The sequence below is a fragment of the Natrix helvetica genome, assembly GCF_964273705.1.
Source record: "Natrix helvetica genome assembly, chromosome: 12".
NCBI classification, from domain to species: Eukaryota; Metazoa; Chordata; class Lepidosauria; order Squamata; family Natricidae; genus Natrix; species Natrix helvetica.
The window spans coordinates 2,686,479-2,713,176 of record NC_138556.1 but is presented as its reverse complement, the minus strand read 5'-3'; the positions used below and the strand labels follow the sequence as shown (position 1 = coordinate 2,713,176).

Sequence of the window (26,698 nt, the reverse complement as noted above, 5' to 3'; positions counted from 1 at the left end):
CACTTAACGACCATTGTGGCATCCCAGTGATCAAAATTCAAATGCGTGGCAATGGTCTCATATTTATGACAGTTGCGGTGCCCTGGTGTGATGTGATCACCTTTTGTGACCTTCTGACAAGCAAAGTGAATGGGGAAGCCAGATTCACTTAACGACCCTGTCACTAACTTAACAACTGCGCTAATTCACTTAACAAATGTATCAAGAAAGGTCCCAACCTGGGTCAAAATTCACTTAACAGATGTCTCACTTAGCAGCAGAAATGTTGGGCCCAATTCTGGTCGTAAGTCAAGGATTACTTAGGGAGAGAGGGAGGGAGAGCGAGAGAAAGAAATGCAGATATATACAGATATAAACATACATATTTTCTCTCTACTCCTGAACAGAAGCATGCAGAGAACTATTTAAATGCAGTGAACAGATCAGTGCTAACTATTTTCCCAACGGATGATGCAGAAAGGACTTCAAGACAGATTTCCAAATGGTAAGAACCTTCAGTTTGATTGGGTAAATATCTAAGCGGCAGAATTTGGCTGCTTTGAAGGAGTCCAAGATCGTTTTCAGAAGCCACTTCCAAACCTCAACGTACAAAAATTCTTCTGCTTTCTGGGAAGGATTGGAGAAGGAGTTGACTGTCTTCACATGACCCCAAATGGCTTTGCTTGTGCTTGACTGCCTTCTTTCTGTGGATTGGAAATGGCAGCCCACACCTTGTTTTGGTCTTACTGGGTTGTTCTTTAGAAGCTTCTGGCTGAGAATGTCTCTGGATTGAGAACAAACCATAGAACATTCTCGCTCTTTCCCTCCAGGGAAGAGCCCAGCATGCAAGATGGCAAGCCTTAAAACAAGTGCTAACTCACTTGCACACGAGTTTTGGGGGATGGTCTGTGACAATTCTCCAGGGTCAACTCGCTGCTGGACAAGAGTTACACTAATATCAAAGAATTGGTGGAATAGAATCATTAAGGAAAGGGTGCAAAAGGAGGGGCAAAATGAAATATGAATGGCAAAATTTAAAATGATTTTAAATTTATGTTAAATAATTAAACAGAATTGGTAAATTGTCCCAAGGCGGGTTTCCCACAAAGAGCTGGCCATAATGAGTTGGCCAGGGTGGGTTGGCCACAGAAGTTGGCTGTGTCAAGTTGCCCCATTCCCTTGGGGGAGTTGTGGCCGGATGTAAACGAGGCTTGTGTTGGGCAAAACCCTTTCTTGTCTGGACTCCTCAAATATCTTTAGCTGCTTATCTGTGGCTGTTGAACATGATGAAAGCAATAGACATGGTTTATTCGGCCAATTCCGTATTTATTTTAGCTGCTCTTTGCAGTGGCCACAGGCTTCACTTAAGCCAATTAGGAACAAACCAAGAAACCACACATTGAATTGCATTCATATATCATGCCAAGCTATATAGGCTAAAACAATGTCCACAAGAAATTGAGTTTTCAAATTGTGGTTTGCTGTTGTTGAAGAAAGCACAATTTACGTTCGCTGCCCATGATGGCATGTGGACAGTCAAAACCAAACTACAGTATATTACAACTTAAGAGTATCTGTAAACCCCAGCAAATATCTATATATCTATGTCTTTGGTTGTTTGGGTTTTTTCCCGCGTAGAATTGGAAGTATCTTCACGACGTTTCGATGAAGTCTCATTCATCATCTTCAGGTTGGTGAAGATGATGAATGAGACTTCATCGAAACGTCGTGAAGATACTTCCAATTCTACACGGGGAAAAACCCGAACAACCAAAGACATACATATAAACACCCGCGAAAACCTCAAAAAACATTTATATATCTATATCTACATCTATATCTACCTACCTACCTACCTACCTACCTACCTATCTATCTATCTGTAGTCCTCAATTCACATCTGTAACGGAGTCTGCCCATGATGGTTCTAAGTCATAATAGTCAAAAAGAACTGGTCATCTCAGACAAACCTGAGTTTAGAACCTTTTTTACAGTGGTGGTTAAGCAGATCACTTATGGTCATTCAAGCAAACATTGCAGTCATTAAGTGAACCTATTGTTCACCATTGGGTGTTTTTGCCAAAATCCAGAAATAAACATCATTTTGGGGGGCAAAAACATAAATCGGCATTACATGACCTTGAGCCGATGCAAGCATAAATGCAGGCCAGTTACTGAGCATTTGAAATGTGGATGGGTGACAGTGGGGGTGCAGCCATCAGTTATTAATACTTTTTTTGGGGGGGGGGGTATCCGTCATAATTTTTAACAGTCATTACGTGACCAGTTGTAAGTCAAAGACTACCTGTAGTGCTAAATACCTTTCTGCATTTTATCCTAATTACGGTTAGTCCTCAACCCAGAACCACAATTGAACCCAAAATATCATGTTGCTAAGTGAAACATTTGTTAAGCGAGTTTTGCTCTATTTTACAACCTTATTTGCCCCAGTTGTTAAGTGAATCATCTCCGTTATTAAATTAGCAATACGGCTGTTAAGTGAATCTGGCTTCCCCATTGACTTTGCTTGTCGGAAGGTCACCAAAGGGGGTCACATGATCCCAGGGTAATGCAACCATCATAAATAGAACCCATTGCCCAAGGGTCTGAATTTTGATCATGTGACCATGGGGGGACGCTGCAGTGGTTGTGTGAAAAATTTCTCTCTTTTTTTGTGCCGTTGAAGAGTAAGCGAACTTGTAAGTGGAGGGCTACCTACCCTGAATGTCTTCTTTTGGGGGATATAAAGATAAAGGCCAACTCTTTTGCCTGCTTTCTGATTCCATTCTCTTCCCAATTTAGGGGGATCCCCTTGGAGCCTTCTCAGAAAGAAATCATTTTCCCCAAGATGCCCAGGATCGCCCCTCCTGGCAGGGCAGCCCTGCCTCCAGCCTCCTCCTTGGGCTCCAAGGTTTGAAGCAGCCGATGTCTTTAATCCTGCCAGGGATCCCAGCGTCTCGTTCTCCTCCCAAGGGATCTCGCTCCAAAATGTTCACCCAAAGAGCCTCCGAGGAAAGGTCCACTTTGGATTTCGTTCTGCAGCCTAGAAAATGGATTGTGGGGCAGACGTCCTCCTCCCCTAAAGGGCCAAAAAGTGGAGCCATAAGGTTTATGATGATGGTCAGGTCTTTTTTAAAAAGCATCGTGGCTTCTCCCTACTGCAGGGATAGATTGAGGGACGGGCCCACAGTCCCTAGGGAGCTCTGACGCAAACTGGGACTTGGAATTGAATCTCTCCGGTCCCAGGGCAACAGCTTAAGCCAGTGTTTCTCTGCCTTGGCCATTGGGAGATATGCGGCCTTTAATTAGTAGAATTCCTCCAGCAGCAAGACTGGCCCAATAACTCTGGGAATTGAAGTCCAGGTACTTGCAAGCTACCAAGGCTAAGAAACCCCGCCTTAGCCACTACATCACACCAAGAACAAAAAGTCTTGGCCTGGATCAGCACAGATAGAGGAGGGAAAATGCAACTGGTCCATTTGTCCCGTAGGCTTCAATTACTCTTACTAGGGAGGAGGTTCTTCTCCAAACTTATGAGTTGGTTTCCAAACATTTCATTACCAAGCTAGATAACATGATAAGATCAGGTGAGGGTCACATCAGGTGAGGGTCTTGTGATGGGTCTTGTGATGGGGAGGTCACCTCAGGTGAGGGTAATTGGGAGGATCACAAGACCCTCACCTGATGTGACTTCCCTACTGACCAGACAAAGCCCTTATAAACAGAAACTGACACAGGGGTGAAATCCAGCAGGTTCTGACAGGTTCTGGAGAACCAGTAGCGGAAATTTTGAGTAGTTCAGAGAACTGGCAAATGCCACCTCTGGCTGGCTCCAGAGTGGGGAGGGAATGCAGATTTTGCAATATCTTTCTGCTGGAGTGTGGAGGGAATGGGGATTTTGCAGTATCCTTCCCCTGGAGTGTGGAGGGAATGGGGATTTTGCAGTATCCTTCCCCTGGAGTGTGGAGGGAATGGGGATTTTGCAGTATCCTTTCCCTGGAGTGGGGAGGGAATGCAGATTTTGCAATATCTTTCTGCTGGAGTGTGGAGGGAATGGGGATTTTGCAGTATCCTTCCCCTGGAGTGTGGAGGGAATGAGGATTTTGCAGTATCCTTCCCCTGGAGTGTGGAGGGAATGGGGATTTTGCAGTATCCTTTCCCTGGAGTGGGGAGGGAATGGGGATTTTGCAGTATCCTTCCCCTGGAGTGTGGAGGGAATGGGGATTTTGCAGTATCCTTCCCCTGGAGTGTGGAGGGAATGGGGATTTTGCAGTATCCTTCCCCTGGAGTGTGGAGGGAATGGGGATTTTGCAGTATCCTTCCCCTGGAGTGTGGAGGGAATGGGGATTTTGCAGTATCCTTCCCCTGGAGTGTGGAGGGAATGGGGATTTTGCAGTATCCTTCCCCTGGAGTGTGGAGGGAATGGGGATTTTGCAGTATCCTTCCCCTGGAGTGTGGAGGGAATGGGGATTTTGCAGTATCCTTCCCCTGGAGTGTGGAGGGAATGGGGATTTTGCAGTATCCTTCCCCTGGAGTGTGGAGGGAATGGGGATTTTGCAGTATCCTTCCCCTGGAGTGTGGAGGGAATGGGGATTTTGCAGTATCCTTCCCCTGGAGTGTGGAGGGAATGGGGATTTTGCAGTATCCTTCCCCTGGAGTGTGGAGGGAATGGGGATTTTGCAGTATCCTTCCCCTGGAGTGTGGAGGGAATGGGGATTTTGCAGTATCCTTCCCCTGGAGTGTGGAGGGAATGGGGATTTTGCAGTATCCTTCCCCTGGAGTGGGGAGGGAATGGGGATTTTGCAGTACCCTTCCCCTGGAGTGTGGAGGGAATGGGGATTTTGCAGTATCCTTCCCCTGGAGTGTGGAGGGAATGGGGATTTTGCAGTATCCTTTCCCTGGAGTGGGGAGGGAATGCAGATTTTGCAATATCTTTCTGCTGGAGTGTGGAGGGAATGGGGATTTTGCAGTATCCTTCCCCTGGAGTGTGGAGGGAATGGGGATTTTGCAGTATCCTTCCCCTGGAGTGTGGAGGGAATGGGGATTTTGCAGTATCCTTTCCCTGGAGTGGGGAGGGAATGCAGATTTTGCAATATCTTTCTGCTGGAGTGTGGAGGGAATGGGGATTTTGCAGTATCCTTCCCCTGGAGTGTGGAGGGAATGGGGATTTTGCAGTATCCTTCCCCTGGAGTGTGGAGGGAATGGGGATTTTGCAGTATCCTTTCCCTGGAGTGGGGAGGGAATGCAGATTTTGCAATATCTTTCTGCTGGAGTGTGGAGGGAATGGGGATTTTGCAGTATCCTTCCCCTGGAGTGTGGAGGGAATGAGGATTTTGCAGTATCCTTCCCCTGGAGTGTGGAGGGAATGGGGATTTTGCAGTATCCTTTCCCTGGAGTGGGGAGGGAATGCAGATTTTGCAATATCTTTCTGCTGGAGTGTGGAGGGAATGGGGATTTTGCAGTATCCTTCCCCTGGAGTGTGGAGGGAATGGGGATTTTGCAGTATCCTTCCCCTGGAGTGTGGAGGGAATGGGGATTTTGCAGTATCCTTTCCCTGGAGTGGGGAGGGAATGCAGATTTTGCAATATCTTTCTGCTGGAGTGTGGAGGGAATGGGGATTTTGCAGTATCCTTCCCCTGGAGTGTGGAGGGAATGGGGATTTTGCAGTATCCTTCCCCTGGAGTGTGGAGGGAATGGGGATTTTGCAGTATCCTTTCCCTGGAGTGGGGAGGGAATGCAGATTTTGCAATATCTTTCTGCTGGAGTGTGGAGGGAATGGGGATTTTGCAGTATCCTTCCCCTGGAGTGTGGAGGGAATGAGGATTTTGCAGTATCCTTCCCCTGGAGTGTGGAGGGAATGGGGATTTTGCAGTATCCTTCCCCTGGAGTGTGGAGGGAATGGGGATTTTGCAGTATCCTTCCCCTGGAGTGTGGAGGGAATGGGGATTTTGCAGTATCCTTCCCCTGGAGTGTGGAGGGAATGGGGATTTTGCAGTATCCTTCCCCTGGAGTGTGGAGGGAATGGGGATTTTGCAGTATCCTTCCCCTGGAGTGTGGAGGGAATGGGGATTTTGCAGTATCCTTCCCCTGGAGTGTGGAGGGAATGGGGATTTTGCAGTATCCTTTCCCTGGAGTGTGGAGGGAATGGGGATTTTGCAGTGTCCTTCCCCTCTGCATGCATGTGAGACCCCCACCTTCCCCCCGCTTTTGGTGCGTGATGGCACGGTGGGCCCGTTTTTCGCCCTCCCCAGAGGCTTTCTAAGAGCCTGGGGAGGGCAGAAAAGATTCTCTCCCCCCCCCCCCCCCCGGAGGCTGTAAATGGCCTGTTCCCAAACTTCCGGGTTGCCCCTAGGGCCGTTTCTCCCTATGGAGAAAACAGCCTTACGGACCACTTGGAAGTTCAGGGATGGACTTCTGGGTTGCCCGTAGGGCTGTTTTTTGCCCTTTGGAGGCTTCAGGAAGTGAGAAAAACAGCACAACGCACAAACTGGAAGTCCATTCCCAAAGGGAAGCCTCCGGAGGGCGAAAAACAGCTGAAAACAAAGACTGAAAACGCGCGCTGGAGCTGACTGGGCAATGCCAATGCCTCTGCATGCCACCTGTGATACGTGTGCCATAGTTTTGCCATCATGGGTATAGGGTCTCCTGCTTGGGCAGGGTGTGTGTGTATTGGACTAGAATAGAAGACCTACAAGATCCCTTCCAACGCTATTTAAACTGTTTAATGGTCAATGAAATCACACATTCTCCATGAACATCATTTCTTCCACATCGAGGTCGTTTGTATCTTGTATATTAACTTCCGAAACTTCTACTTTTGAAACGAAAGCATTATATTTATTAATATAATAAGTACATATGAGCTTATTTTAAAAAGTTTTCTCTCCCTGTAAGTAAATCCTTTCTCGGTCCTTACGGCGATCAAAATACCTGGCTCTGTTGCCTCCAGATAATATTCGAGATGTGAAACCCTTTAGAATCTGAATTTCCATTTCTTTAGATATTATTGATGTGTCACCTATTGTTCATTTTTGGCCTGCCATTAACAATAATATTTCATGTCCAAAATAATTTTCCCAGCAGCAGATAAATTCACGCAGGCAGGCTCTGTAAACTTTTATTAATCAACCACTCGGTTACATGGATGGTAACAACTCAGTTTGTGTGAGCCTGGCATAGCTCTGTGTCACATCCTTGGTGTGATTGTAGAACTCGCTGGCAGGAAAAACATTTGGGCGAGCCAAAAAGGAACAAAATCTGGTTTTTTTCAAATACCTCCCAAGTGAAATTCTTTACATGTGTGACCTCCGTAAGCTAAGAACAAATTGGAGGTACATGTTTTGATTCATTCACTTTGAGTGAGTTCTTAAAAGGAAGGTTAAAGCCCAGAATTTTTAGCGGTGGTCTCCGGTGGGTTTGGCGGGACTGTTTTCGGTTGCCGATGAAAGAATTTTGCTAACCCTGCGGCACACGCTGGAGAGTTCAGCATTAAGTGAAAGGTGGATAAAGGATGGAGAACTGCACCCCGTTCCTGCTGATTTCTCCTCTCCTCCCTCGCCACAGGCTGCCACTCGCTGTTGAAGAATACTTTTGTTGACTTTCTAGCATGGGGAGTTCTAATTTTAGCTGTGACTGCTGGGAGAAGGAAGTCTGCTGGGATTCCAGAGAGTTAGAAGGCTTTATACAAAATCACAGAGCTGGAAAGGGACCTTGGAGGTCTTCTAGTCCAACCCCTGGCTCAAGCAGGAGACCTTATACAATTCCAGAGTGGTGGCTGTCCAGTCTCTTCTTAAAAGCCTCCAGTGATGGAGCCCCCACAACTTCTGGTGGCAAGCGTTTTCACTGGTTAATTGTTCTCACTGTCAGGAAAATTCTCCCCAGTTCTAGGTTGCTTCTCTCCTTGATTAGTTTCCATCCGTTGCTGCTTGTCCTGCCCTCAGGGGCTTAGTTTTGCTTCCTTCTGGAATTTATAAACTGTTCCAGTCGAGGTAATTGTAAGCAGTGTGCAAAATGGGATGATAAAATGCAGTTAACGTACAATAAATGTAAGGCAAAATTTATTGTTTAACCTTTAATAGCGATTCACGTAGTCCTCATTTAGTGTCTGCCTCATTCAGCTGTAATGGGGATGAAGAAGTAATTTAGTGGCCAATCCCCACATTTACAACTTTTGCAGGTCTGTAAAGCAAAGGAAAGCTGAAATAAAATAATAAAACTTTTTTCACTTAGCAGCTGCTTTCTTTAAGGACCAAGTTGCCATTCCCAATACCGGTAGAATACTCTCAGCACTGGGAGGTTTTCATTCACAATCCCCACTTCCTTAGGAGCTCGCAGGGAGTCCTGAGAGTAGGAAAAGTGGTTATAGAGAGGAAACAGGGAATACCATGGAACTGGAGTACAGGTAGTCCTCGACTTACAACAGTTCATTTAGTGACCATTCAAAGTTACGACACCACTGAAAAAAGTGAATTATGATCATTTTTCACACTTATGACCGTTGCAGCCTCCCCACGGTCACGTGATTTACATTCGGATGCTTGACTCACATTTATGATGGTCACAGTGTCCTGGGGTCGTGTGATCCCCTTTTGCGACCACCTGACAAGCAAAATCAGCGGGGGAAGCGCGATTCACTTAACAACCGGGTTACTGATTGAAGAACTGCAGTGATTCGCTTGAGAACTGTGGCAAGAAAAGTCGTAAAATGGGGCAAAGTTCCCTTAACAAATGTTTCCCTTAACAACATAAATTTTGGGCTCAACTGTGGCCGCAAGTCGAGGACTACCTGTATAGGCAGTCCACAACTTGCAGCCATTGGTTTGGTAGCTATCCAGAGTTAAAGCATCGCTGGAAAAAGTGACTTGTGACCATTTATGACGCTTACGACGCTTGCAGCATCCTCAGGGTCACATGATCAAGATTGCTTGGCGACTGGCCTGTATTTATGATGGTTGCCGTGTCCCAGAGTCTTGTGATCCCCATTTGTGACCTTCCCTGACTTCTGACAAGCAGCGTCAATGGGGGAAGCCAGATCTGCTTCATGACCAAATGGTTCACTTAACCACTGTGGCAAGAACGGTCGTAAAAGGGGGCAAACCCACAACAAGTGTCTTGTCTTGGAAATTTTAGGCTCAATTGGGGTCACAAGTCGAGGACCGCCTGTATATATAACTGGAATGTGGAGGGTGCATGTGAGGAGGAGAGAAGGCCAAGATCTGGAGGAAGACTTAGATGTAGAATAACCTTGTTGTCACTTTGAATGTACATTGATCGGCATACATTAAAACAGGGGTGTCAAACTCAGGGCCCACGGAGGGGTCCTGAAATCTGGCTTAGCAAAGGACCAGCCCACAGTGCCTCTGCCGCAGGCCCTCCCCATGCCCCGTTTTGGCTGGCAAACAGCTGCAGGAGGCCGTCCAGTATCCCCCCCAGCCGGCCCGTGGAGGAGAACTACAGTGCTGACCCAGCCCTCAAAGAAATCCAATTTGACACCCCTGCATTAAAGTGAAATTTCGTGGCATGCAGCTCTCAAAGGGTCTCCACCTCTAATGTTCACTACGTAAAAATGACTAAGTAAATGAATGAGGCACATGCCCACATATATGACACGGAGAAACAACAGTCTAGTTCGGATGTATAAATATGCATGGCGAGAGAAACGAATCTTGTGAGTTTGCCAGATGGGTGGCAGAGGGAACAAAGCAGTTACAGAATCTGGTAGTCCTGCTAGAAATACTTCAAAATCTTCTCCCAGAGGGGAGCAACAGGCACAGACCGCAAAATAGGTGTGTGGGGTCTCTTACCAGGCTCTGAGCTCTAAGCACATAGTGCTTATAAGCAGCATCCTGAATGACAGGTTATGCCTGGGGATTTGGCCTCTCCTAGGAACTTACCAGCTGCTTCCCTGGGGCCATCTCGCCTGGCTCCTAAGCCACGGCCATCACGGGCTCTCTGTAGTTGAACCCAGAGCAGTTGCCACCTCTAGGAAGCCCTCAGCAGAATTGGAGGGACGGGAAAACAGACAGTTATTGGTTGTTTTCCAATTTCAGCTGGAAGTAACTAGAAATAACAGCCATGTTAAATTTGGATGACAAACGCGACGGTAGGAAGAAGACAAAACCCACGGTGGATAAGATCAGGCGGGGTGAAGGTAAAAGGACGGGATGGGTCCCGGCCTGAGTTGTCTAGAGTTGTTTATGATGCTTCATGAGCTGTCTCAGAGCGATGGCGCCGTTGATTTGTGGTCCACAAGGTCCTGTTTCTACGGGAATATTGCAGAGGGAGGGGGACAGTCTCCCCCGAAGAGGCTGCTGCAGCATTGACAACGTCAACCTTAGTGTTTTATTTAAAAAAAGGAACATTCTCGCTCACCCACAAAGACCCACGAGGCAAGCTTATGGCAGGCAGTTTGCGACGCGCACCCCACCCCAGCAGTCTGCACATACGTCCTCGACTTACGACCACAATTGAGCCCAACATCCAGGCTGCTGAGCGAGTCATTGGTGAGGTTTTGCCCCATTTTACCATCTTCCTTGCCATGGTTGTTAAGTAAATCATTGGCACTTACGAAGTTAGTAAGACAGTCGTTAAGTGAATCCGGCTTCCACGTTGACTTTGCTTGTCAGAAGGTCGCAAAAGTTGATCGTGTGACCCTGGGAAACCGCAACCGTCGTAAATATGAATCTGTTGCCAAGCATCCGAATTTTGATCATGTGACCAACGGGGATGCTGCAATGGTCATAAGTGTGAAAAACGGTCATAAGTCACTGTTTTCAGTGCTGTTGTAACTTTGAACGGTCCCTAAGGACTACCTGTCATCACCTTGGGGATCCACTCGATTCTGGAGTATCTTCAGCTGAGATCGGTAACCTCAGGCCGTGCTTCTCTGGGTCCTTGAACCAGGCCAGGCCTGCAGTCCAGCAGAGTCCCCTTCAGACGGAGCTGCAGCACTGCAAAGCTTCTTGGCCTCTCAGAGGAAGAAGTGGCCTTCCCTTCTGCCCCCATGGAGAGCATGAAGGACTTGAAGCATCCAACCCAGCCATCAGGAGACATCTGAGGAGAACCGTTGGGTTAGTCCTTTGGGAAGTGAGGAGGATAGCGGTGCATGATAGATCCGGGGCAGAGAGGCAAGCTGCTCCCTCTTATTTATATGGAAATGGACTTTTCATAGTAGACAGAAAAGAGCTTGCTTTTTCTCCATTCTGAAATGGTTTGCCACTTTCATTGTGCACAATGGTTTGCCACTTGCCTTGCTGCCCGCACATACTGTGTTCCTCCAGCTGACACAGGAAGGCCTCACGTAGGGATGCTAACAAGGTGTCAGAGCTGCCAACCTGCCATGGACAATAGGGGCAGGGAGCCGGACAGGTGGGGTAAAATGAAACTGATGAAGTTGGTGGGAAGAAGCGTGCCTCTCAAGAGACACTCAAGGCTGTTGCCCTGGCAGAGGAATGCAAGACCGTTGCAAAAACAAGCTACTCTAGTTTAGTTGGACAATAAAGGCCAAGGGAGCAGAGGAACCTGGATGGGGAAAGTTAGCCGGGAAATTATGGGGCGAACTTCAGTTCTGGCTTTGTTTTACTGCAGTTCACTTGACTTCTAATAAAGCTAGTCCTCTTGCAACAAAAGGGAGCCTAGGGTTGTTTCTGCTTAGGACAGGGGTGTCCAAACTTGGCAACTTTAAGACTTGTGGACTTCAACTCCCAGAACTCCCCAGCCAGCAGAGCTGGCTGGGGAATTCTGGGAATTGAAGTCCACAAGTCTTAAAGTTGCCAAGTTTGGACACCCCTGGCTTAGGAGTCCAAGCTGAGGCAGGTCTGACCCAAGGTTGGTATGGATAGTGTGGATAGCGAGATGGACAGCATATAAATTTAATTAATATAGTGGTACCTCAGTACTCGCCATTAATTGGCTCCGGGAGATGCAATGAGTATCAAAAATGATGAGTACCAACTTTTTCCCAAAAGGAATAATGTAGTGAGTCACAAGGCAGCCGACGATGAGAAGTTCTAGTTTGGGCGTTGAGTATCAAACAAACAATGACTACCAGGACAAAATTTTCATATCGAAATTCTTTGCATACCAAGGTCGATGTGTTGAATACCAGTATCAACAAAGCAGTTGAATACCAAGGTACCACTGTAAATAGTACTAGACAAAACTTCCAGCATTGTTGTTGTTGTAGACAGGCTGCATTGTGTTTCTTTGCAGCACAAGCTTTCAATGATGATGAGGATTCTGTGTGACCCAAAACACATATACCACCGAAGCATTGTAAATCAGAACTATGGCGTCAGTTTGCCGTTGGTGAATCAGAGGAAAACAGCATGTGTAAGTAATCAAAAAAGTATTTTCATTGTTTTGTTTCTTGCTTCTGATTTTTCTTCAGAACCGTTGAGCCCTCTGAAGAGACCTTGGAGGTCTTCTAGTCCAACCCCCTGCTCGAGCAAGAAATCCTATACTTGGCTGTCCAGTCTCTGCTTAAAATCCTCTAATGATTGAGCAGCCACAGCTTCTGGAGGCAAACCGTTCCACTGATTAATTGTTCTCACAGTTAGGAAAGTTTCTCCTTAGTTCTAGGTTGTTTCTCTCCTTGATTAGCTTCCATCCGTTATTTTTTGTCGTGCCTTCAGGTGCTTTGGAGAATAGGTTGACCCCTCAGCAACTCTCTTGGGAAAAACATCTAGCTCCAACAATATGCTGTTTTAGAAAACTCAGCACCAAGCTATTTTGTGCCCCAAAACCCCATTGTTGAATAGTTCACCCATGCGTCTACATCGCTTGATCTCTTTAGTCCAGGGGTGTCCAAACTTGACAACTTTAAGACTTGTGGACTTCAACTCCCAGAATTCCCCAGCCAGCTCTGCTGGCTGGGGAATTCTGGGAGTTGAAGTCCACAAGTCTTAAAGTTGCCAAGTTTGGACACCCCTGCTTTAGTCCAAATCCTCCTGGTGCCTGGCTGTTGAATGTACTAGCGCATTATATTAGACAACTGAATATTTGAGGCAGAGAATGAAAAGTTCTGATATCTGTGATACACCACCCATCTTCACTTGCTTGTATATGCTTGCACATCTTCACTTGCTTGTATGATTAACATTATTACCTTCTATATATAAACTTTCAGTGACTTTTTTTGTTTCAGTGAGATTCCCACTAAGGTTTTTTTTTTTTTATTCTGACAAACGTTTGGATTTTATTTTACACAAATGCTCTTTACCTTCTAATTTATAGTTTAAACCATTTTTCTTTAAATAGTTTATTTATTTTATTTCATTTTTTGAAGCATTTTTTATCACCGTTTGTCCTAACAAGACCTTCCAAAGTGATTTATGCAAAAATATAAAACATTATCAGAGAACAAAAGTGGAAAATTTTAGATCAGAGTTAGAGCTTTCAGTTTAAAAGTGCCATGACAAGTGCGATAAGAAGATCCTCTCTGAATGCCCTTGCGGCATTCCTAGAAAAAGGAATTTCACAACCAGAATGCGATTGTCACAAAATAAATGTGTTGGCTCGTGCAAAAGATCCTCTGAAGATGAATTCAGCCACTGGCAGATTCACACAAAAAGAGATGATTTCTTAGATCTCCTGGTCTTATGATGTTTAGAGATTTGATAAATCAGCTATAACTCCTTGAAAAGAATTAGAAGCCCAAGAAGTTATCATAAGATTGTGGAAACATACTCTAAAGCAGGTATCCAATCTTGGCAACAACTTCAGTTCCCAGACTTCTCCAGCTAGCATGGATTCACAGTTGAGGAGCATCACTTCCGGAGTATAGCATGGCTGGCTGGGGAATTCAGGGTGTTGAAGTCCACAGGTGTTAAAGTTACCAAGCTTGGCCTGGTTAAAGCAATTTGAACTAGGGAATGAATGTACTGCAGCATCCAATCTGAGTTGGTCACCGTGACCGCCTGGATACATGTTCCACATGTGCTCTCTCCTGTAAAGATCTCTTTAGCCATAGAGAGTATATTCATTACAAATGAAGGCAAATTTACATGCGCCAGGATAATGCTGCAGGATCCAATCTGAGTCGGTCACCGGGACCAGAGGTTTTGTCTTTTGAGTTTTCGGACTCGTGCTGGAATCCATCTTTGGGGAACATCTGTCTAGCAGAATGTGTGGTTTGGGCTGTTCTGTGTGTGGTATTTATACATGGTGCCTCTTGTATGTGGCTTTTGTAGATATTGATTAGAGCAGGGGTGTCCAAACTTGGGAACTTTAAGACTTGTGGACTTCAACTCCCAGAATTCCCCAGCCAGCACAGCAAAGTGCCATGACAAGTGCGATAAGAAGATCCTCTCTGAATGCCCTTGCGGCATTCCTAGAAAAAGGAATTTCACATCCAGAATGCGATTGTCACAAAATAAATGTGTTGCCTCGTGCAAAAGATCCTCTGAAGATGAATTCAGCCACTGGCAGATTCACACAAAAAGAGATGATTTCTCAGATCTCCTGGTCTTATGATGTTTAGAGATTTGATAAATCAGCTATAACTCCTTGAAAAGAACTAGAAGCCCAAGAAGTTATCATAAGATTGTGGAAACATACTCTAAAGCAGGTAGTTGATTAGAGTGTTCATCAGGGGTGAAATCCAGCAGGTTCTGGAGAACCGGTAGTGGAAATTTTGAATAGTTTGGGAAAACCAGTAGCGGAAATTTTGATAGTTTGGAGAACCAGCAAATGCCACCTCTGACTGGCCCCAGAGTGGAGTGGGAATGGAGATTTTGCAGTATCCTTCCCCTGCCACGCCCACCAAGCCACACCCACCAAGCCACACCACGCCCACCAAGCCACGCCCACAGAACCGGTAGTAAAAAAAATTGAATTTCACCACTGGTGTTAATGACTGGCTATTAAGTCTTTGGCTGCTTGTGCTGCCAAGAAAGTGATCGAACGAGGAGACCTGAACTCACTGGTAGCCTCACACTGCAATGAACAAGGACGTACATTCAATTTTGCAGGTATTAAGATTGTTGGACGAGCGGTTACAAAAACAGCCAGGGAAGGGATTGAAGCTTGGGAAACAGGCCCCTTGTCAGTCAACAGAAGTACTGATTTGCCACCAGCTTATCAGGTACTTAGAAGGTGAGGGCTTGGCAGCACAAGAAAACAACAGCCAACAACTTAATAGCCAACCATCAACACCCCAATCAATATCTAAAAAGCCACATACAATAGGCCAGGGGTGTTCTTCACAAGTCTTAAAGTTCCCAAGTTTGGACACCCCTGCAATAGGCACTATATATAAATACCACACACAGAACAGCCCAAATCACACACTTTGCTAGATAGACGTTTCCTGAAGATGGGCTCCAGCATCAGTCCGAAAACTTGAAAGAGAAAGACCTCTGGTCCCGCTGACCGACTCAGAGTGGATCCTGCAGCATTATCCTGGCGCATGTAAATTTGCCTTCATTCCTAATGAATATATTCACTGTGACTAAAGATACCTTTCCAATAAAGAGCCCATGTGGCACATTTATCCAGGCTCACCTGGGCCTTAGCAGGCTCTTATGCAGTTGGAAGAATTCCTGATCCAGAGGAAATTCATCCTCAGCTGTGAATCTGAACCTCAAGAGACAGGATTCCCTGTAAAGAACTGCTTCTTATCTCAGATTTGGCAATCCTCTGGCCATGCCTTCATTCCAGCTTGCTAGCTCAGACCTGGTCTTCCGGAAGCAACCTCATGGCACATGTTGAAAATGTTTGAAATAAATAATAGGACACAGGAGAACTTCCAGTTGTGTTGAAGCAACCTGAATGTATCAGCCATTTGATCGTCTTTTACTTACTCTCTCTGTTACTTAAAGAATTTCCTACAAATTATATCAATGACATTGCTATAACATATATCAGTATATCACTGCAGTATATAACTTAGCAGCGCTTGTGAAAATATTGAATTATGTTAATTACAGGCAATGAAAATATACAAATTAACACTATTAATTAAACTTGCATGCAAAGAAATGTTAATTGCACATAATTAGACATATAGAATACACAAAATTCTGTTAATTACATTTGCTTAAATATGCAGATTAGCTGTGTTAATTAAAATAGCATTATTTTAATTGTATGCTTCTTAAGAGTGGCCGATTAGCTGCGGGCCTCTTACCGCTCTCTCCTCCGGCAATTTCCGAGTCGCTCACCTCTGTCAAAGAGCAAAAATGCCCATTGAAACGGCCACAAAAATAAGTCTCCATAATTGCAGGGACCTCAAAGGAGCCCTCTGTCATTTTCACGTGCACAGAATTGTTGCGTGGCTCGGGTGCTTGGGTCTCCACCTTCCAATAAATAAATAAATAATGCAAGACAAGCCTGGTTCCTTTTCATTTATTCATGAGGGAGAATTTAATGCCTTTGCCATCCCAAGTTTTTACGAGTTGCCGTGTCCTTCTGCCCATTTTACTAAGTTTCTCCTCCCCTCGTTCTTCCTCTCGCTTTTGTCCTCTGTGAAGCTGTAGGCATCTCTCTGGGCCTGGACTCTGCCCTGCTTGTCTCTGAATTGCCTCGGCCTAGGAAAGTGGCAGCCATTTGTTCTGGAAATGGTTTTGTAGTAGTAGTAAAAACCACGGTTTTCTTTTCGGGCGTGCTGTGGGATGGACAAGAAGACGGTGTAAGATCTTGGAAAGGGAAGTGTGTGTGGGGGGGAAGCTTCTGCCTATGGTTTCAATTGCAAAAAGGGAATAAAAGCCCCAATCTTGGCATCTGGAGTGGAATCAGACTTAAACAAATTGATGTTCCACTGCGCTAATTTGCAGCACGTTCGCTGCATTTATAACAAGCGTAACAGAAGACAACGGCAAATTAATAAACTGTCCTTTTCCCGCCAAATCTAAGAGAAGTCATAATTGGTGAGATCGGGTTAAGTGAACAGATGACTGCCTGCATCTTCTTCTCCACCTAGAAATGGGAACGGGAAGGTCACCCCTATCCCAGATGACAAACGGAGAGCGGATTTTTTTTGTTGGTAAACAAATTAATCTTTGGAAAGGTCGCCATTTGTTTTACATTTTGCATCTAGTCCTTGTCATCTGGAATCCAAGATTGACTGTCACTCGGCAAGGTGGAGGGGAGCCGTCCATATCAGCATTCTTTGATGGAACTCCATGCCTGATTGAGATGCTATGGGCTGCTGGCTTACAGCTGTCGCTGGACAAGGAGGGAGGCCCAGCCCGGAATTCCAATAAGCCTGGCTGTCCAATCCTGCTCGGCACTGGCTGGCCTTTTGCCCACAAGTAAAATGCACAGCAGTTTGAGCCAGCTATTATCCGGCTCCCTTCCTTCTGTGCCGCTTCTGTTCTGCCTTTCAAAAGGCGCCGCGGTCACGCATCTCTTCTTGGCCACCCACCTGGTGCGGTAATTTGAGACAGGTCAGCTGGAAGGACAGCCTACCTGAGGCTTTCGATTAGAAAGGCTTCCCTAAGAATCTAAATAGGCTTTGAGTCCAGAATGGGAGGATTGGGGCTTTGGACCATTGGATGGTTAACAGAAGAAGCTGCAAAGTTTCTTGCTGAAAAACTCTAGGCTGCCTTGAGCCAACTTTTCAATCTCTCTTCACTAATCAGAGGGAGGCCCGTGGCAGCTTTGCGGGCTGACAAACTTAATGGGAAAATCGTAGGCTTCCGCCAGCCATGCTTACTTCCATCAGATGCGCAGAGTAGGTAGGCTGATGTTGGATTTAAATTGGGGTGAGGCTGGGGCGGGGGTGGGTGGGGGCGCGATGCAGAGGCAGGCTACCTGAGAGACAAATTACAAGTGTCTTTTCAATTGGCCATTGTAATGTGCCCAAAGCCCGTTGTGTTTGTTGAGGTGGCCTGAAACCATTTGATGTATGTAGGTTCAGCCGTCTCCCCAGCTCAATCGTGCTTGTAAAATTTCTTGGTTCCAAAAGAGCTACTTTGAAATCTGTAATGGAGCGTCTTGGGAAATTAAAATGCTCGGATACTACTTTGTCCTAGTTTTGAGCCTTTGTGCGAGATTTGTGCCTGTTCACTCTTTTGCATACAATCTGCCATGTTTGTCCTGCATGGAATCCAAAGGGCAGATCATGGCAGGGGTCACACTCGAGACGGAGCTGTGGAAGGAACTCTAACCCGGTGGGTGGAGACAGGTTGAGGCCTCTGACTGTGACCAGTGCTGTTGGTGTAAATGTGGAGGCAAAATAGATTCCTGGGTTTTTCTCCCTTCTCCACCTCCACCCAATTTAAAACAAACAATAGTTTAGCCTCTCCATACATTTGATGTAATGAGCAGTATACAAAAATATGGAACAGAACGGAATTCTTTATTGGCCAATTGTGATCAGAAACACAAAGAATTTGTCTCAGATGTATAACCCCACAGTGTACATATAAACAACAAGTAATAGATCATAAATCATATAGTTACAAATCATAAATCATAGTTACAATCATTAAGTTACAAATAATAATTGATAAATCATAAACCAATAGAAGATAGTAGGAAAAATGAGAAGATAAGAGGTAAGAAGAGATGAGAATGAGACAGTGCTGGGGGAATTAAGTGTTCAGCAGAGCGATGGCATGGGGAAAAACTCTTTGTGTCTAGCTGTTTTGTCATGCAATGCTTTGGATATGCAATGTTTATCCCTATTAATAACATTTGTTATCTGGAAAAGCCCTACAGATAGTCCTCATGTAGTGACCAGCAACTTAGTCATTAAATGAGGCAGTCGCTAAGTGGAACTCCCACCGTGTTTACAATCTGACTTCAGATTTCCTTTGCTTTACAGACCTGCAAGGGTCATAAATGCGAGGATTGGTCGCAAAGTTACTTTTTCATCACCGTTGTTGGTGCAAACGGTCACTAAACAAGGCAGTCGCTACATGAGAGCTGCCTGCATTGAACTCCTGGTTTTTAGCTGTGGTAGACTAATATGGCTCTCCCACTAATATTAGCCTGCTGTATGGTGATTTGGAAGAAACTGATAATTTATGTGGACTGCTAAGTATCTTGGGAAGGTACCAGATGCTTAAGTCAGCAGATGGAGAAAAGTGGAAATAATTTCTTAAGTGGCTAAGTTTATATTAAATGCTTCTGTATATTCATATTTTGCATTCCTTTTGTATTGAACAGCTTCGGTGCCCACAATTAAAAATCTTTTCACATGAAGTGACAAAATTAAGTGTCTTTTTTTTTCCCTTCCGTTAAAAAAAAAGATAAAATAGTTGAAGGGTTTCATCACAGATGGAAAAGGATTTTTGTTTTTGTTGGCTTGCTTTCTGGCAGGAGCGATATATTTTCCATGTGTCCATAATTTTGCAGAATCATTTCCACGGGCCACTAGTAATATGAAGCCATCATCCAGCTAATTTATCAGTGTCGCTAAAGAGTAGTAACTGAAACAGCCTGGCATCTGGAGCCAAATGTTCTACTTCTGTTCCGTCCTCAGAATCCGCCGGATTCTAGAGAAAACTTGTTGGTGAGTTGCTCAGCTGTGAACACCGAATGTGGACAATGAAACGGTCTCCGGTGGGCGCAATCCGGTGTCCATTTTCTGTTCTGCAGCCTGCTGGCTGCCTCCTTCACCTCCTAAAGTTGTTTTGCCTCAGTCCTGTTTTGTTCCTAACAAAAGAAAAACAATGAAAATGAGGGGGGGGGGAAACAGGGAACCTTTTAAAAACAACAACTGTTTCGTTTTAAATTGAACCATAGAAAAATAACCATATTGAGCGGGACATTTTTATCCACAAGAGAAATGCGCTTCAAAAGGACTAATAGAATTTCTTTTGTCTCCTGCCTCAAGTTAATTATACCGAGAATTGCTTGAGATAAAGAGAAAATACTTCTGCAGCACATTTCAGGCATATTATGCAGAGTAAATGTTTGCCGGCAGCCCAAATTAAGATCTCTGTTCTAACCTTTGAAAATTGTGTTCTGATGTAATGTTTCGCTCCCCACCAAAATGTTTTCATGATATTAAGACGTGTCCAATTCATTGCCTGGAAATGAGCCGTTGGCTTCAGTGCTACGGCAGTGTTTATCCTGTGAGCAGGATGTCTGATCGTGTCCGGCTCTTTCTTTCTGGTAGACGATTCGTGTGGTCAGCCAGCTCCAAAACAGATGGTTGCTTGCAGGGAAATTCCTGTTTGGTCGAAATCTAGAACCATTCCCATGATGACCGACGTCGTGTTAGGATGAACTTGGAAGATAATGCCTTTGGATCGTCCGTTAACTGTCCGTTTATTGTTAGAACCAAAAAGTAGGCATGGCCTTGTATTTATTTTAGCTTCCTCTTGAGCAGGGCTCCTCAAACCTGGCAACTTTAAGACTTGTGGATAGCATAGCTGGCTGGAGAATTTGGGGAGTTGAAGTCCACAAGTCTTAAAGTTGCCAAGTTTGAAGACCTCTGTTCTTGAGGGATATTAGCCTCCCAGGTTACGTATTAGGCAGGTGTTACAATAGTAAGCTTAGCAAAGGTGTCTAGCCAAAAGGGCCCTTTTGGGGTAAGTCCAAAATAAATGTTTTTTTTTTAAAAAAGATAACCATTATATCAATTTCTAACGTGAAGATGCCACGCAGCTAGCAGATAATAAAGCAAAGGCAGAGCTATTCTAATTTAACAAAACAACAGAGTTGGAAGGGACCTTGGAGGTCTTCTAGTCCAACCCCTTGCTCAAACAGAAGAGCCTATACCAGGGGTGTCCAAACTTGGGAACTTTAAGACTTGTGGACTTCAACTCCCAGAATTCCCCAGCCAGCATTCTGGGAGTTGAAGTCCACAAGTCTTAAAGTTCCCAAGTTTGGACACCCCTGGCCTATACCATTTCAGACAAGTGGCTGCCCAGTCTTCTTAAAAACCTCCAGTGTTGGAGCACCTACAACTTCTGAAGGCAAGCTGTTTCAACTGGTTAATTGTGCTCACTGTTTGTAAATTTCTCCTTAGTTCCAGGCTGCTCCTCTCCTTGATTGGTTTCCATCCATTGTTTCTTTGTCTTGTCTTCTGGTGCTTTGACCCCTTCTTCTTTGTGGCAGCCCCTTAAATATTGGAACACTGTTATCACGGAACACCGCTACCATCGAGACCAACCCTTATTTAATTTTTATTGTTCTGAAACAGTGCTGTAAATTGAGCACCAAATAAGAGATTGTGTAACTAATCAAATAGAAGTACAAAAGGGTATTTATCCTGCCTCAATCGTATGACTCCCTGTGATTAACGGAATATTCTTTGAAGTAGTGAATAAACAGCCATTTTTTGGCAGCTATGTTTAGTAGAGTGATGAGCATTCATATGCACGATCGACTTTCATCAGACCATCATAGGAGATCTAAAAAAAAAGTTTGGATTAGAAGAAAAAAATGTGAACTCAATTATTCATATTTTTCTATAGATAACCATTTTGGGATGCATTTGTTTAGTTATGTTTAGAATAGAATATAATAGCAGAGTTAGAAGGGACCTTGGAGGTCTTCTAGTCCAACCCCCTGCCTACGCAGGAAACCCTACACCAGTTCAGACAAATGGTTATCCAACATCTTCTTAAAGACTTCCAGTATTGGGGCATTCGCAACTTCTGGAGGCAAGCTGTTCCACTGATTGATTGTTTTGACAGTCAGGAAATTCCTCCTTAGTTCTAAGTTGCTTCTCTCCTTGATTAGTTTCCACCCATTGCTTCTTGTCCTGCCCTCGAGTGCTTTGGAGAATAGCTTGACTCCCTCTTCCTTGTGGCAGCCCCTGAGATCTTGGAAGACATAATTATATGTGTGTCAGTGGTGGGTTACGACCGGCATGCCTCGGTATGGGCATACCGGTGCTGGCCCGGAGCACCGGGTACTGTTCCAGTACAGTGCTCTGGAGGGCCCACACACCCGCCTGTGCTCCTGACTGGTATTTGAACTCTTCAGCGCTTCCACGCACGGAGCGTACGGCACCTGCTCAACGCTCCACCGAGCAGCTGGAGCGTCGCAGGAGGTAAGGACGCAAGTGCGCACTGTACATGTTCATGTGGTGGACGCCGGGCCCTGTTGCACCATACCGGTTGCAATAGGATCTGGAACCCACCACTGCTGTGTGTGTGTGTGTGTGTGTGTACAAACACACACAAACACACACTCCTAACTAACTGGCAAAGATGACTTTTTAAAAAACATTGTCTAGTACATAATGGGTTTCCTAAAATATTAGTTCCCTTCTAAATTACATGAATTCTGGATAGAACCCCATAGTCTATTCCACACTCCCAAAGCATGAAACCTAAGCCTGTACCCATTTTTGGGTGGTTAGTATCAAATCATATTTTGTTGCCTCAAAAACATTCCTAGACCTAAGTGGTTCATGCAATCAACAGGTTCAGCAGCTGAAAGAGGAAATGTTTTTTTCCCCCTCCCCTTCATTTAGGCACGGATACACAAGATTGCGAAAGGTGTGACTGTCAACAACCTTTCCGTAGCTCTACCAGCTTCCTCTTGGAACGCGATTCGCCCTGTCGTGCCTGTTTCTGAGAAAGATGCGGGGAAAGGTCAGTCATGGCGACTTCCTTCTGCTGGGCCATTCGATGTCTTTGCCTCTGCAAATAGAATGCCTTGGCCAGGGAGATTGTTGGCCCTGACACTAGCTGTACATAGAACATAGAATAATAGGGACCTTGGAAGGGACCTTGGGAGTCTTCTAGTCCAGCCCCCTGCTGAAGCAGGAGACCCTATTCCGTTCTGGACCAATGACTGTCCAGTCTCTTCTTAAAAGCCTCCAGTGATGGAGGACCCACCACTTCTGGAGGCAAATGGTTCCCCTCTTTAATTGCTCCTGCTGTCAGGGAATTTCTCCTTGTAGGTAGTCCTTAACTTATAACCATAACTGAACCCATATGTTCTGTTTGCTAAGTGAGACATTTGTTAAGTGAGCTTTGCCCCATTTTACAACCTTTCTTGCCATGGTTGTTAAGTGAATCATTGCAGATGTTAAAGTTAGTAGCACGGTTGTTAAGTGAATCTGGCTTCCCCATTGATTTTGCTTGCCAGACGGTCGCAAAAGGGGAACCACGCGACCCCAGGACATAAATAGGAGTCGTCAGTTGCTCAGTGTCTGAATTTTGATCACATAACTATGGGGATGCTGCCTCCGTCATAAGTGTGAAAAAGTCACTTTTTTCCATGCTGTTGTAACTTTGGTCACTAAGCAAATGATTACGAGCTGCAGTGGCGCAGTGGTTAGAGTGCAGTACTGCAGGCTACTTCGGCTGACTGCTGGTTGCTTGTGATTTGGCAATTCAAATCTCACCAGGCTCAAGCTTGACTCAGCCTTCCCTCCTTCCGAGGTGGATAAAATGAGGACCCAGATTGTTGGGGGCAACAGGTTGACTCTGTAAACCACTTAGAGAGGGCTGTGAAAGCACTGTGAAGTGGTATATAAGCCTAGTGCTATTGGCATTTTCCTTCCTTCCTTCCTTCCTTCCTTCCTTCCTTCCTTCCTTCCTTCCTTCCTTCCTTCCTTCCTTCCTTCCTTCCTTCCTTCTTCCCTTCCCTTCCCTTCCTTTCTCTGCACAATGATTAGAATGAAGCATTGCAGGCTAACTCTACCCACTGCCAATAGTTCGAATCTCAGCAGCCTCAAGTTTGACTCAGCCGTCCATCTTTCCGAGGTGGGTAAAATGAGGACCCAGATTGTTGGGGGCAACAAAAACTGCCTAGAGAGGGATGGAAAGTACTGTGAAGCGGTATATAAGCCTAAGTGCTATTGCAAGTCACCTCTAGTCCTTTTCATTAGACTAGACATACCCCAATTCCTGCAACCGTTCTTCATATGTTTTAACCTCCCAAACAGGGACCAAAACAGGACACAATGTTCTCAATGGGGTCTTATCAAGGCATTATAAAGTGGGCCTTCCATCCTTCCGAGGTGGGTAAAAGGAGGACCCAGATGGTTGGGGGCAAGAGGCTGACTCTGTAAACCGCTTAGAGAGGGATGTGAAAGCCCTGGGAAGCGGTATATAAGTCTAAGGGCGATGGCTATTGTAAGTCAAGGATCACCTGTATTTCCAGGTTGGATCTCCCTCTGATGATCTTCCACCCATTGCTTCTTGTCCTGCCTTCTTCTCTGTGACAGCCCCTCACGTACAGGCAGTCCTCGACTTACAACAGTTTGCTTAGTGACTGTTTGACGTTAGAATTGCACTGAAGAAAGTGACTTGTGACCATTTTTCACACTTACGACCGTTGCAGCATCCCCAGGGTCACGGGATTTACACTTGGATGCTTGACAATGGGTTCATAGTTATGACGGTCGCAGTGTCCCCGGGGTCACCTGTTCACCTCTTGCGACCTTCTGACAAGCGAAGTCCATGGGGAAACCAGATTCACTTAACAACCATGTTGTAATTCAACCGCTGCAGAGATTCACTTAACAAATGCGGCAAGAAAAGTTGTAAAAAGGGGCAAAACTCACTTAACAAATTTCTCGCTTAGCCACATAAAGTTTAGGCTCAATTGTGGTCATAAGTTGAGGACTACCTGTACCGGAACATGGGATCATATAATCTTCTGCTGGCTTGTCCTAATTTCTCCTCCCATGCCAGCTGCTGTGTCAGAAATGCTCTCTTTGGTTCACCCCTTCCTCTCTGAGCTGCAACCTGTTTGGAAGTAAAAACAACAACACACCTCCCAGATAAGTTGCCTTTGAAGTAATCTGTGAATCCGTGTCTCTTCCTAGGCATCCTAAATCTAATTGAAAGAGGACTGATCCCACGTGCTGCTAGGATTACTCTAGAGAAGCCACCCATCCAGCCAAGACCTGTCCCTCTCCATGAATTTCAGACAAAGTACAAGAAGGTTGACGCAGGTAGGTAGGGTCAGCTAAGCAGGCGCCTCCGGTGGTTGAAAGGTAGATATATCCCCTAATGTGCTAAGATTCCTTTGTTATCCTCAGGGATTTAAAACTTGAAAGGACAAAAGGGATCAAGAAGAAGAAGGAGAAATAGAAACCTTTTATTACTTCCTGCTTGAAGTCCCAGGGGTGTTTCCTTAGGAGTGCCTCTGTTAACAGAATAACAGAGCTGGAAGGGATCTTGGAGGTCTTGGAGACCATTCCATTCCAGACAAGTGACTGTCCTGGCTCTTCTTAAAAACCTCCAGTGATGAAGCACCCCCCAATTTCTGGAGAAAAGCTGTTCCACTGGTTGATTGTTCTCACTGTGAGGAAGTTTCTCCTCAATTGCTTCCCTCCTGGATTAGTTTCCATCCATTGTTTCTTTTCCTGCCTTCTGATGCTTTGGAAAATAGTTTGACCCCTTTGTCTTTGTAGGAGCCCCTCCAATATTGGGACCCTGTTATCATGTTTGATTAGAGGGTTAATCTCTAATCTGTTGGTTGGCTATGATTGTAGGTTTGTTCGGTGTTTAACGTAGGCAGGGGAATAGATCTCAGTTCAACGTGGCTTTTGGGGTGGCAAAATTATATGCCTGAGGATTTTGAGCAGCCTGACTTCTTCTTTTCCTGGAAGCTTTTCAAAGCCCCCTTGATCTGTGCCATAGATGGGGCTCGGCAGAGCGAGAAGGTGGAAGTGGCTCCCCTCCCCTCTCAGAAGCCCACCCAGGTCTGCGAGTGCCCAGCAGAAGGAGGAAAGGAGAAGAAAGCCACCAAGGGGAGCATTGCCCCCCCACCATCCTGCATCTCCGTCATTTCCTCCAAGAAACTCAAACAGCAGCAACTCCTTCAGGCAATGAGACTAAGGGAGTCAGCGGCCTCTTCGATTTGCTCGGCAAAGGTACGTGTCTATGGAGATTCTCCCTCACCCAGGTCAGGCTTGTCCCAAAGAGGCAACTGGAGTTTCTGGTTTTTCTTTGAAGACGTTTTGCTTCTCATCCAAGAAGCTTCTTCAGCTCTGACCGGATGGTAGATGGTGGGGAATGGAAGGATTGACGCTCCTTGCAGACAGCTGGTCATTTGCATCCCTTTAGCGAGTCGTTAAGGCCACCTGGAGTTTTGTCTGTGTCCTCAGGGTCTCCTGAGTGGTGCAAATGGATGTGGAGCCTTTTTGGAACTGCTGAAAGGACTGTGCTGTAGACTGGAGATAGATGATGTCCTGTCCATCCCTCTCCATTGAGAGAAGGTTGTTCAGTTTGGACATAGGTGGCCTCTTTGACCCCTCTTCTTTCAAACCAGTGGTCCTCTCTGTCCAAAATGTGGATTTTGTTGTCTTCAAAAGAGTGCCCTGTGTCTTTCAAATGCAGACGGACTGCTGAATCTAGTCCTGATGGGCTTGTTCTCCTATGTTGTGCCATGTGTTTATGGAGGGGTCGTTTTGTTTCCCCAATGTACAGATCTGCACGTATTTCATTGTACTGCATATACCACGTTGCTCAGTTTGCACCTGGGTGTTTTATCCTTGGGGTGGAAAAATCCTTCCATTCCCCACAATCCAGTCAGAGCTGGAAAAGCTTCTTGGATGAGAAGCGAAAGGTCTTCAAAGAAAAACCAGAAACTCCAGTTGCCTCTTGGGGAAAAAATGGGGGGGGAAAGCACCTTTGGAACATTGGCAAAGCTACGAGAGTCCCATATAAGATTTCTGGGCCTTGATAGACCAACTTCCTGCGACTACACGCAGGCTTTTTAGATCTGGCCAAATTTTATGTAAGTTCAGATATGATCACATTACGTACCTTTTAGATATCATTGCATTTTTATAATTTTTAGACCTTACCACATACTACACAATTTGAGATAGTACTACATTTACAGCCTAAACAGA

The 26,698-nt window shown here is 45.4% G+C and overlaps 1 protein-coding gene and 1 long non-coding RNA gene across 5 annotated transcripts in view; one reads left to right on the top strand and one right to left on the bottom strand.

Moving 5' to 3' along the window:
• LOC309398387 overlaps window positions 1-26,698 on the bottom strand; it is a 165,174-nt gene that overhangs the window by 24,669 nt on the left and 113,807 nt on the right. The window lies entirely within an intron of this gene.
• The window catches only part of IQCH (IQ motif containing H), a 98,428-nt gene that overhangs the window by 4,703 nt on the left and 67,027 nt on the right, over window positions 1-26,698 (top strand). For all 4 annotated transcript variants that reach the window (XM_081965205.1, XM_081965203.1, XM_081965202.1 and 1 more), the window contains exons 3-8: window positions 387-484; window positions 2,782-2,890; window positions 12,190-12,309; window positions 22,355-22,475; window positions 24,662-24,790; window positions 25,482-25,714. In XM_081965205.1, coding sequence (XP_081821331.1) covers window positions 387-484; window positions 2,782-2,890; window positions 12,190-12,309; window positions 22,355-22,475; window positions 24,662-24,790; window positions 25,482-25,714 — 810 coding nt within the window. The remainder of the gene's footprint in view (window positions 1-386; window positions 485-2,781; window positions 2,891-12,189; window positions 12,310-22,354; window positions 22,476-24,661; window positions 24,791-25,481; window positions 25,715-26,698) is intronic.